Source organism: Henckelia pumila, unplaced genomic scaffold (assembly GCF_033568475.1).
Source record: "Henckelia pumila isolate YLH828 unplaced genomic scaffold, ASM3356847v2 CTG_461:::fragment_3, whole genome shotgun sequence".
Classification (NCBI taxonomy): Eukaryota; Viridiplantae; Streptophyta; class Magnoliopsida; order Lamiales; family Gesneriaceae; genus Henckelia; species Henckelia pumila.
The window spans coordinates 3,355,881-3,368,760 of record NW_027331831.1 but is presented as its reverse complement, the minus strand read 5'-3'; the positions used below and the strand labels follow the sequence as shown (position 1 = coordinate 3,368,760).

The 12,880-nt window shown below is 34.4% G+C and overlaps 1 protein-coding gene across 1 annotated transcript; it reads left to right on the top strand.

The window, feature by feature from the left end:
* Positions 1 to 426: 426 nt before the first annotated feature.
* LOC140871429 (protein KINESIN LIGHT CHAIN-RELATED 1) lies at positions 427 to 6,675 on the top strand. Its single transcript, XM_073273930.1, has 3 exons — positions 427 to 1,276; positions 4,111 to 5,019; positions 6,144 to 6,675. The coding sequence occupies exons 1-3, from the start codon at positions 642 to 644 to the stop codon at positions 6,376 to 6,378; spliced, it is 1,779 nt and encodes a 592-aa protein (XP_073130031.1). The 5' UTR covers positions 427 to 641; the 3' UTR covers positions 6,379 to 6,675.
* The last annotated feature ends 6,205 nt before the right edge of the window (positions 6,676 to 12,880 follow it).

The window sequence follows — 12,880 nt, the reverse complement described above, 5'->3', positions numbered from 1 at the left end:
CAAAACACACATTGTTTGTCAGTCTATCCACAAAAAAAGAAAAAGAATTGCATAATGTGGCATTTGGGAAGTTCTTATGAAGATTAAGTCAACGAAAGGAGAATTAAATAATGCCATTAATAACAATATTATCAAGTTGAAAGCTGTTGAAACGTTGAAGTGCGACTTGGATATTTTAAAAATGATAAAGTTTGTATTTTTTTTTTTGGTATTAAATTTTGGCAGTGAAAATCGACCTTTTTCCAAGATCCTGTAAGTCAAAGGTGTATGATATATATCACCTGTCATTAGTATGGGTACTCTGTATTTGACGAGAAAGGAGTCACATGCGACAATTATGGAAAATTGGAGGTGGTATTGTAATTTTATCGGTTTTATAGAGTAAAATGAAATCATGCACAATTTGAGGGGTAATATGGAATTTATTACCTCACTTTATACTAGGATTCAGTTCAGTCTCACCAGCAGGCAGCAACAGCTGGAAATGGTGGTATGCATGAATCTCACCATTATAAACTAACAAATTTGCTTCAAAATCCTGCCATTGATCCTTCCAATTCATATCCGTTCCTCTTCAATTTTACAAATAAAAACTTTTCAGCCCTAAATTTCCAGTAATTTACGATCTATTCTCCTGAAAAATGCCGGGATTGGTTACCGTCAAGACCCCACCGGATGCACCGCCTCTGCGAATCACGGTGCCCAATGACCCAGAAACACCAATTCAACCCGGATCCACTAGATCCGCCTCACGCCGCCCTCCATCCCCGTCGCCGTCGACCTCACGCGCCAAACCATCCCCTGATCGTAAGAAGAAGTCTCCACCGGAAAAAGCCTTCTTGGACGAATCCTCACTCGACAACCCGGATCTCGGCCCGTTCTTACTCAAGCTGGCGCGTGACACAATCGCTTCAGGGGAAGGCCCGAACAAAGCGTTAGAATATGCTTTGCGAGCTGCGAAGAGTTTTGAGCGTTGCGCGGTTGAAGCGGAGCCGAGCTTAGACTTGGTTATGAGTCTGCACGTAGTGGCGGCGATTTATTGTAGCTTGGGGAGGTTTGAGGAGTCGGCAGCGGTGTTGGAGAAGGCAATCAAGGTTCCGGACGTGAAGAGAGGTGCAGATCACGCATTGGCTGTGTTTTCCGGTTATATGCAGCTGGGGGACACACATTCGATGTTAGGGCAGCTGGATCGGTCCATCGAGTGTTATGAAGAAGGGTTGAAGATACAGATGGAGACGTTGGGCGACACTGATCCTCGAGTCGCAGAGACTTGCAGGTATGTGTTATGAATTTTTTTTTTTTTTTGAGGTTATTGAATTTGATTATGGATAATTATCTGTGCTCGTGATACATTCCTTTTTTTAGTGCATTCAATCAATCCGGAATTGGAAAAACTGTGGTGGAAAATGATGCAAAATGGACCTTGTTTGAAAGGCATGTTTGCCTCACATTGTTCACGCATATCTGTACCACCTGGAAGTTAAGAATCAAACTTCAGTTAGACTGACGGAGAAAATAAGAGAGAGAATCTTAGAATGTCGCAAATCTAGTGTGTGGTAGGACACCGCACATGGCTGTTTATAGGGAAACACATTGTCAAAGACTCAAACAACATGACACCAACTGATTATATGGTAAATGGATAGTAGATCATCAAACAATAAAGGGGTCCAATGCGACGTATACTATTACATAAGCCCTAGACGAAGGAAATCGACATCTCTTCCAAGAGTACGTGTAGTCGAATTGGGAATGATCATCGTGGATAATCTGATTTGGGATTTCGTTCATAAAATAAAAGAATAAACATGCAAAACTAATGTAGTAATGTAATTGAGGCAATTCAGTAATGTGCTGGAGATAGTGACAGCAATAGGAAATATAGAATTTTTTTCTTACAAACCCCCTCAAAACATTAACAATTTAATACTTGCTATATTTGAAAATTATGAAAGCAAAATGTTAATAACTTTAGAACTTAGTTGTAATGTCTGATCTGTATTCTCAAAAGTGTTCTATATTCAGCCGAAAAACCTGACAACTCCCTTGGGCAAACCATTTAAAAGTATGTGTGACTCGTACTTTACTGAAATTCGCCAATGACCTCATAATGGGTCATAGTCCATATTTTTCATTGCAATAGGCATGTCATTGCATCTGAGTCATGCATTTCTTTTGCTCCTGCAGATTGAAACTTCTACATAGGGTGTCCATGTGAGTGCCTAACATCCTAATGACAGTTTAATCTGCACACACTTAGGATTTACTCAACGTAAATAAGTTTTTTGGTTTAAAAAAAGTTCGGCACGACCTCAGCATACAATGGACATACCAAAAACTCAAACGACATCAAAACATCAATAACATAATACACTCTACATAAAATAACACATGCCGATTTTCATAGAAATCACAAATCATGCAACTAATGTCGGCTGTGAATATGCAAATGAATGCATATGTGTCAAAATGAGCCACATAATATATCGTAAGCCAAGTGGAACACATAATTTGTGTAATGATGCATAAATCATGTAATAAACATCTTCAATGTTCTGTTACCGGCTGCATTACATGTCTCTATAGACACCATAATGAAAAGCCTGGTCTATATGTACCTCAAATAGAGCAAGAATGACCCAAAAATGAGTCCGAAGGCACTCCGGACGTCCCGGTTTATTTGATCTATCACCAAAAACAGGACTTAGCCTACTTTAGACTTCCAAGTCTTATTTATTGAATAAATATCTCAAAATAAAGCACTAGCCATTTTTTGACTTACAGATTTTAAGTTCAATAAATTTCAGCTTGACATGTGCTCGGTTTTAGGCCTATGTTTTTCTCGTTATTAATCCAAAAATTTATTAAATTTATATGGTTGTGAAGCTTACCGACTAAAAATTCTATATACATAAATTCTAGCCTTTATAGACGCTTGAAGAGTGTCTAGAAGTTTTATAAGCAACATATCAAAATTAAATATATTGTTTGTAATGAAAATTCGACAAAACACAGAGAACAATCTTCAGCTGTTATAAAAAAATTTTAAAAAAAATTGATTTTTTTGTGAGGGCCCGTTATCTTAGTCAAGATTAATTAACAAACAATTATATTTAATCAATAAACAGTGGAAAAGTGAGTAAAAATTTTCATTTGGACCTATAAAAATTCCGGCATGATCTCCCCATGAATAGGACATACCTGAATAATTCAAAGACTCAAAATAACGCAACAATTCCCTCAACAACATAACATGCATAAACGAGTGCTGTCCAGTCACACCTGCAACATACACAAACTAAAAATATCATAGAGCCGGCAAGGCTCGATAAATACATAATAAAATCCTCAAAATACTCTAAATACTCACATTTCTATGTACTACAGAAGATGAAACTAGTTCATTTACCTTGCCGAAATCACACCGTAAGCAGGTTGTTTGGCAAACAGGGCTAGTCTTTTAGACTTTTACACTCGAAAGGATATTAGCTCATTAATTTTGCCATATTTAACCAGCAAGCGAGCTATTGAAACAGAGTACTTGAAAAAGACATCTTTTAGAAGAAAATTCGTAGCTAATTTGATATTGATCCAAATTGAATGCTGCCAATTGGAAATGCAAGCTAACTCGATTATCTACAACTTCATTGTATACTCGATTTCAAATACTCAACCGATTTCCCCATAATTTAAGAAACATGACACAAATGCCTGATGCTATCCCTGCAACTTACAATCGGGACCAGTTTTGGTGTGTGACATGTCTCAGGATCCATTAGGTGTCAAAGAATGTTTTTTCGTTTCTTCCGAGCTTGTAATCTCCCTGAAGAATAAATAGTACCTTTAATTTGTTCTATTTTGTGGTGAACTCCATGCTGTTTGAATGTTCTTGTTTTCTTGAAAACATCATTGGTATTCAACCTAAATAGTCTTCGACTCTTCTATATTTTCTTCAGTATGTAATGGTAACATGATGTTTTCTATAATTATTTGTCTGGAGAAAGGAAAAAGTTTTTCTTCGTGAGCCCTTTTAGTGAAAAAAGTAAGTAAGTTGAAGGATCTCAATTATTAGATGCTCTTGATTTAAATGCGGCTGTTTATCAATTGCAGATACTTAGCTGAGGCCCATGTTCAGGCCATGCACTTTGTTGAAGCAGAAACTCTATGCAAGAGAACTCTTGAAATCCATCGTGTACATAGCCCGCCTGCATCTCTTGAAGAAGCAGCAGACCGTCGGTTGATGGCTCTCATATGTGAAGCTAAAGGTGATTATGAGTCAGCCTTGGAACACCTTGTACTAGCTAGCATGGCAATGATTGCCAATGGACAAGAAAATGAAGTCGCTGCTATTGATGTTTGCATAGGAAATATTTACTCGTCACTTACCCGTTTTGATGAGGCTGTTTTCTCCTATCAAAAGGCTCTTACAGTGTTCAAATCTTCGAAGGGCGATAATCATCCTTGTGTTGCATCAGTGTTTTTACGGTTGGCAGAATTATACTACAAGACTGGAAAATTAAGGGAGTCACGGTCCTATTGCGAAAATGCCCTGAGAATATTTACAAAGCCCGTACCTGGAAGCAGTGCTGAAGAAATTGCTAGTGGGATGACTGAAATTTCAGCCATTTACGAATTGTTTAATGAACCAGATGAAGCTTTAAAACTCCTGCAAAAGAGTATGAAACTGTTAGAGGATAAACCAGGTCAGCAAAGTACAATTGCTGGAATTGAAGCTCGGATGGGAGTGATGTTTTACATGGTTTGTAAGTATGAAGAATCATTGAACTGCTTTGAAAGTGCTGTGATGAAACTTAGAGCAAGCGGCGAGAGGAAATCAGGATTCTTTGGGATTGTGTTGAATCAGATGGGTTTGGCTTGTGTTCAGTTATTTAAGATGGATGAAGCTGCTGAATTGTTTGAAGAAGCTCGAGAAATATTAGAACGGGAGTGTGGTCCATTTCATCAGGATACCCTTGGTGTTTACAGCAATCTTGCAGCAACTTATGATGGCATTGGAAGGTAATTTCAGTCATTGAGAGTTTTGAATTTTTCTTGACCTTTTCAAGGTGGAGCTGCTTCATATCAAAAGTTAGTGATATAAAAATATAAAATAGATCGCGAAACATATATTGAAGTCTTACGTTAAATCCTTTGGTATACTATGGAAGTGTTTGCAATCACTAAAAAAAAGTGATTGTTAGCTTTTGGCTTAAAAAAATCATTTTTGTGTGTTTCTTAAACCTAGATTATGTGTTAGCTTATGTTTAACTTAATTGAAATCCAAAAGCTAGTCATGTGGTGATTATGATTCTTCAAAAGTGATTCTAATAAGAAGGCCATTGTTAAAATTACTCTAATAACTTATATATCAAATACTACCCAACTTTGATTTTTAGATTTTCATATTTATTTCCAAACACTACCAACTTTTGATTTTTCTTAACTTGTTTATAATCTAAAAATTAATCACTTCTACAAAAGCACAGTCTATTGCAAACACTCCCTATGAATTAATCACAAGGCAATTCGATGAATCAGAACTTAATCTTAGTGTAATAAAAATAATAACTTATTAATTATACGTATTTAATGCTTGCAAATAATCATGCCTGTATTAGGTAACGTAAACCCAGAGGCACAGCCGCGCAGGATGTCTTGCTGCCTGTCTTGAGATTGTCTTTATATATGTAATAGTGTCTTTCCCCCCAACTCCCTGCTAGTTCTTGTGCTCCCTGATATTATACAATTTCTATATGGGCGTACATTATCTGAATGTGATATTAAAATGTCATTTTGCAACATTATCTGAATGTGATATTAAAATGTCATTTTGCATTAATAATTAATATACATGGTTTTCATTTGAAATTTGTACACTGACCTATAAACTCAATTGCGAAATAAGTTTGTATCCTAGGAAACGACGGTAGTTTGGTCCTCCTCTTGTTACCTTTGATCCATTCGAACCTTCTGCTGCACTTATATCCAATCTTTTTATATTGATTGGATGTTATTTTGGAGAATGCTGAGATTGAATAAAACTCAGTGGTGAACATCTTAACAATGTAGATGAGTGTCAAGTACAAATTTGAGATGCTTTTTTGTCCCAAACCTGTTTTGAAATATTTCCTCAAAATTTGCAGAATTGAAGACGCAATCGAAATCCTCGAGTACATTCTTAAACTGCGTGAGGAGAAGCTTGGAACAGCAAATCCAGATTTCAATGATGAGAAAGCAAGGCTAGCTGAGCTCTTGAAAGAGGCTGGTAGATCTCGCAACAAGGAGGCGAAATCACTTGAAAACCTTATCGATCCTAATTCAAGAAGGACGAAGAAAGAGACATCGAAGAAGTGGTCTGCGTTCGGGTTCAGAAGCTGATTGTGTGTTGTTGCTTGTAAGTCTGAATTTCGTGTGCTTCAGGTTTTATGCAGACTTAGAAGGTTGTGTATAATATCGAATTCTGGTACTTTGTCGGGCTTCTTGTTTCCAAGGCCTTTGAGGGTCACTGTTTATTGTTTATTGTTTAGTTGGTTGATTGTTGTGATGTTCGAAGGAACAGTGGGAACCCGAAGTCTCTTAGTTATCCCTGCATCTAGCAAATTGTAAAAACCACAATTGTAAGTGATAGGGTTGAATTTGTAATGTGTGTTTCAATTGAAAGATTTGATTTGATTATGCACTAAAAGTCCATTTTCAATTCACCTTCTGGTATCATTCATCTTGAACAAAAGAAGTGACTATTTTTTCTGACATTTTTAGTGCATGCGGTGACATCCTTTTTCATACCTTCTTAACGGAAAACCGAAAATCAATGACGTAAAATCACACACACTCGTTTTGTGTGGAACCAAATTCCCTCTCCCTCTCTCTCTCTGGTTTTGTTTTTTTGTTTTTGTTGTGTGTGTGTGTGTGTAACCAAATTCTCCCCTTTTTGATTGAGGTCAAGACATTTTCTCGGACTCGAGGTAGATCGAACATAGAAAGGAAGCATGCACAAGATTTAGGGTGATTCTATGCTACACCGGGTGAAATACACTCCTTTTGTGTTTTTTATTGAGATGTTCGCGCGAACATTTTGCTGAAAAAAAATTATGTGGATCCCGCCTGTACTTTTTTTGTCATTTAGCATGATATTTTTTATCATTTAGGGAGATGTTCGCGCGAACATCTCAAAAAAATTAGGGGGTATTTCACCCGGTGTAGCATAGAATCACCCCTAGTTTTAGGTATTTTTTTAGAGAGCTTCTAGGTAGCATTTTTCAAATTTTACTTCACAAAATCTTAGAATATTTTGGAAAAAAAAATGAGATTTGATTCCTAAACGTTCTCGCAGACACTACCTTAAATTCCACGTTGTGAGCCTATGGTAGATTGGGAATTGAGCACAAAATGGCCACCACAACCATCATGCATGAAGACAAGTACTTTTCTTGTGTGAGTTGAGCACAAAAAGGTACGTTTTATTTTTATTTTATTTTTTTTTTTTGTGGAAAATTCTTGTTTAAGCTAAACCTATTTCCTAATTGGTTATGAATTGCAACCTTGTGGCTCTAGACAGCTTAGATTGAAAATATTATAATCCGACAATTCAGCTCGGCCACATAACATATACGTATTGAAAATATTATGCGTTTTAAAGATAGCTCATGATCGATCTAACACTAAGGCATACTTGGTATTACTTATGTAACGCTCGGAAATTTGATTACGTAAATCCGCATGCATAATTAAGAAAATAATTTATTTAAAATTTATGAATTTGGGTTAAATGATTTTATGTGATATTATGTGAATTATGTGCATGGTTTAAAAATTTATTTTTAGCATTTAACCCGCAATTATGAAATTTATGGATTTTTAAGTAAATGCATTATTTTATCGCGTAGATGGGACCGTGGACGAACGAGAAGTTGAACTTTCATCCAAAATATTTTATGAGATTTTATAGACTTTAAAATATTATTTTAAGGTATTATTTCATAAAAATTTTAGTATTTTTAAGTATATGTGTATAGTATTCCATTTTTTCCCAAATTAAGCCATTTTAAATTTTTAATGACTTTTAAAGACTTTTAAAAATCCCTTAAAATTCAATTTCGGGATTTATGATGTGTTAGCAACATGATGTATTTTATTATGAGTTTTAAAGGTATTTTATATGTTATAATAATTAATTATCCAACTTATATCCTAATTAAACTAATTAACCTAAAATCTTTTCTAATCAACCTAAACCTACGACTCTTTCTCTCAAGCCGCCTCCAAACTTTCTTCAACATCACACCACACGGCCAAGCAGCAGTAGCAGCCAAGCAGCATACATAGACGTTCCTTCGAGTTTTCTTAGAGATTTTAGCCGATCCAACGTCCCGGAGCCCCGTACACGCGATATTCTTCAATAAAATTTGCAAGGAATGTCTATTCTTTTCCTTTCTCACTAATTAAACAAATTTTATGACAGATTCATCCTTTTTAATTCTGATATTTATGCGTTCATGCTAGATATTGGATGTGTTATTGAGCAGCTCACGTTTTCTTCCATGTTATTTGGCTCATCCTCACGTTTTCTTGCATGGGATCGGTTATGGCTGCTGGTGCATGGCTAGGTGGGTATCTAAGAGTCCTTAGGATTTATCTGGGTCGTAGTTTATGGTGGAATAGGCTGGAACCGTGGCTTTTTCCTTCTGTTGCACCAGGTCGCGCAGTGCAAGGGTTCTGTGGAAAAGAGGTTCGTTCTCCTTCCTCGGGCCATGGTTTGACGTGAGGTTGGATGCATTAGAAACCCCTAGATGTTGGCTAAGTTTTGGAAGTGGTTTCACGGCATTTGGTGGTCTGAGAAGGTAGTACGAGCGGATTTACAGTAACCGCTCAGGGCTGCGCGCTAGCTGGGGGAACAGCCTGTTGCAAGGCTTCGTTCTCCTTCCTCAGACCACCGTTTGGGCTGATTCTTGGCTTGATCGAAACCTATAGATGTATTCTAGGATTGAGAAGTAGTTTCACGGAAAAATATGGCCGGAGTAGGGAGAACTATCGTATTTGGCAACACTGCTCACCTGCGCGCGCGAGCATAGATGATGTCTGTTGTTTGTGGTCGTTCTCCACCTATAGTGCATGGTTTGGGCTGGTTTTTAGCTTGATGGAAACGTCTTGAGGTTGGCTAAGTGCTAGAAGTAGTTTCATGGTCAAATATTGTCTGACCAGAGAGAACGAAAGGAATTAGTACAGCTGCACGGAGTTGGTCGTGAGCAGAAATCTGCTTGGGTTAAGTTTTGAACTTCTGGGTTTTATTTCGGGCTGACATCGGGCTGGGTTGTCCGAGTTTGGTCCGAGGGGTCATGGATTATGTTAGTTGGGTCCGGGTTCGTGTTAGATGAGTCGGGCTCGGGTATTTCATTTTTAAGATATTTATTAGTTTAAGTGGTTTTTGGGCCAAATTAAATGTTTAGAAAATTATTTGGGCTTTCAAATAATTTTATTTGGGGCCTTAAATAATTTATTTAAGTTAGCTCAATGATTTTTATGGGCTTGGGAGCCCATGGGAATTTTTGGGTCAATCCATGAATTTTTGGGCCAGTCTAAGAATTTATTGGGCTTAATTAAGTTAATGGGCTTAAATATTTTTATTTAGGCTCATTTATGATTAAGGACTTTTATTTAAGAATTAATTAGCAATTGAACGTTTATTTAGTTAATGGGCCATATTAAAATTTAATCGGCTTAGATTGAGTGATCGGCAGTCTGGACCAACCCATGAAAATTTACTAAGTCCGTAATATATATTTAATTTATTTTATGCATGAAAGTTATTTTTAAGTATAAGTATTTTTATTATGAAAATTAATTAAATATATATTACGGACACCTTTTCAGTGCATGTATACATGAAATATTCAATTATATATGGTCATGATTAAGAGTTGAGCAATAAAATATTTTTATGATGAGAGTTGAAGTGGTGTGACAATACAGTTCGGAGGTGGTTTACCACCAGCACATTTCAGGAGGTAGTTTACTACCGGCATAGAGGTGACTTGTCACCGCCACGTACGTTGATTTAAAAGACTGATCAGTCGGCCTATATTTAGTCACACTCATGGATATACCCATAGATTGTTTAGAAAGTAACATGCTCAACTATATTCAGTATGTTCAGTTATGATTATGTTCATTCAGATACCCATGTTATTTTTATCATGCATGCATGTTCATGTACGTATATGTATTAGTATGTTTATGTGATGCATTATTTTAACCCTTGTTATGATAAAGATTTAGACATGTTGAGCCTCTAGTCTTACTACGCTTATATGGTGCAGGTGATTATGATGATAACACAGTAGCTCCTACAGGCGGTGAGGGCCTATGAGTTCACTTGCAGATGGCACCCGTGACCGTTGCTATCAGTGTTTTTATGTCTTTAGATTTTTATCAGTTTTTTAAACACGTTTTTTCGCATTTATATTATTATGGTGGTTTCAAAAGTATTATCTTATTTACGTGTGCATGGCGTACGAGTTTTTTTGTATGTGATTCTATTTTAGTAATGCATGATACAAGATTTTTATTAAGTATTTGATTAATATTTATATAAGTTATTTATCAAGTCTCTATTCAATGTTTAATTTTTATACATATTTGTATAGTAATATTTTTTTAAAAAAATTCTAGTATTTTATTAGATTGAGTCGTTTCAACTTATTAGTGAATAAGGCGATAATGAAATAAGCATTCTTATCTCATTTTTTATATTTATATTTAGGTAATGTTTGCAACATCTAAAAATAATTGTTTTAACAAAACAACTAATTAGATGAAGCAACGCATAATTTGTTCTGCATATAAGAATTGAATTAACTTAAAGGATTATATACATTAGTACATTACTATAACGAAATTTGTCAATGTACATAATTCTCAACCGGCCACACAATGAGATGATTCTATGCTAGAATATGAGCACTGCCCATCATGTGCTACATTCAATAGTTTTTTTTTTTTTTTTTTTTTGTTTTTTGCATTTCAGATGTTCACATGAACATATGTGAACATCTAAAATGCAAAAAAAATAAATAAAATATGACCCTTGATCTTCACATGGACAGTGCCTATGTGGTAGCATAGACTCTTCCCACACAATGACATGTACAACATATATGTATTTGTCGACTCATTCGTATACTTGGAATAGTACTCAGGGGCGGCTCCACATATGGGCAAGGGGGGCAACCCCCTTGATTTTTTTATTTTTTTTTTATAAATTAGTAATATATTTATAGTTTAAAAATTGTAATTTATGAACATAAATTAGGAATCAAACACGAAAATATAAAAGAGGGTCAAAATTTTAAGTTAATCTTCATCGTTTAATGTGTGAAAAGTGACCCAAAAATTTGTGGCTCATAGTCTGTAAAAAATTGTAGCCCAATCACCATGTTTTTAAACCTAAATACAAATGAGTTTTAAGTTTTTTAAACCTAAAATTAAATTGTTGAAGCAATAATTGTTAGCTTACAAGCTTGTGAGTTTAACTTTTAATTTACGAGTTGCAACAACTGCAGTGTATAAAGAATTTTTTTTGCTGATAAGATTATTACGAATATTAATTAATATACTGAAATATCTATCTATCTATCTATATATATATATATTAGTTTGTCAAATGAAGTTATTATTAATTATTTTGAGAAAAAGTCAAGTCTTAGGGTAAATTGTAAGTGAAATTTGAAATCTAAAAATATTATTTAAATGGGAGTATTATATTTAAATTTTGTTATTTGATTATTATTATTATTATTATATATATATATGATCTTTTATTATGTTTGACTGTTTTTCCATGATAAAATTTTGAGATCCGCCCCTGATAGTACATATAGATTTTCTTTTCTTTTTTCTTTTTTTTTTTGGTCACCCTTTTTAAAATCAAAGTCAACCAATACGCCACAATATTTACTTTCAATAGTTGAAAAAAAACATTAATTGGGTGAATTATGATTTATGCAATATCCATTTAATCAAAAGAACTCTTGTGATACTGCCACACAAATTAACTTTATGAGACAAGTCCAATTGATTCAACTTATGAAAAAAATATAATATATTATTTTTTAAGTCAAAAATAATATTTTTCATATATTTTTAGCTCATGTATATATGTGATATTGATTCATTACATATAGTTTTTTTTTTTTTTGAATGCATTCATTATATATAGTCAACCGGTTTATGTATGGTAGTCTGTAGCAACTATAATTCATTAATTAATGATATTAAAGTATACACATGCACATGCATACAAACAAAGACGACTTTCTAAAGAATTATTCACCATTACTGGAAGCGAAAGCCCCAATTTATAAAGGAGATATTTTCCCAAGTCAATTAAAGATTTAGGTTCGGTTTGTACATATACTTATAAAATATTTTTATAAAAGTCTTCTTATTTTTTTTAAAAAAATGCTTTAAAAGTTGTTTTAATAATAAATATGTGTTGGAACAACTATTCTATAAAACTCAAAAGTAATTTTGTTCATCTTTGTTTTCTATAGTTTCATTCTAAAAATATCTTAAAACACTTCTTAAATGTTCTTTAAAAACTATACTTCAAGAACACTTCTTAAAAAATATTTTCCAAAAACATTTTACAAAAATCTTATCCAAACACATTCTTTTAAGTTTTTTTCACTTATAAAACACTAAAAACGTTTTTAAACTAGTACATGTCAAAAAAAATCTTAATAACTAAATATAAGTTTCAAATAATGGTCACAGTGCATTTTTATGCTGGTGAAACTGTGATATATGGAGTGTTTGGTAGAACTTTTACAAAGTACTTCTTAGCTTTTAGTTGAATGGAAGTGCTTTTGAGTGTTTGTAAATG

Coding starts and splice junctions, on each gene's coding strand:
- LOC140871429 (XM_073273930.1), top strand. CDS start 642: ATGCCGGGATTGGTTACCGTCAAGACCCCACCGGATGCACCGCCTCTG. Junction 1,277..4,110: donor CGAGTCGCAGAGACTTGCAG/GTATGTGTTATG, acceptor TATCAATTGCAG/ATACTTAGCTGAGGCCCATG. Junction 5,020..6,143: donor ACTTATGATGGCATTGGAAG/GTAATTTCAGTC, acceptor CAAAATTTGCAG/AATTGAAGACGCAATCGAAA.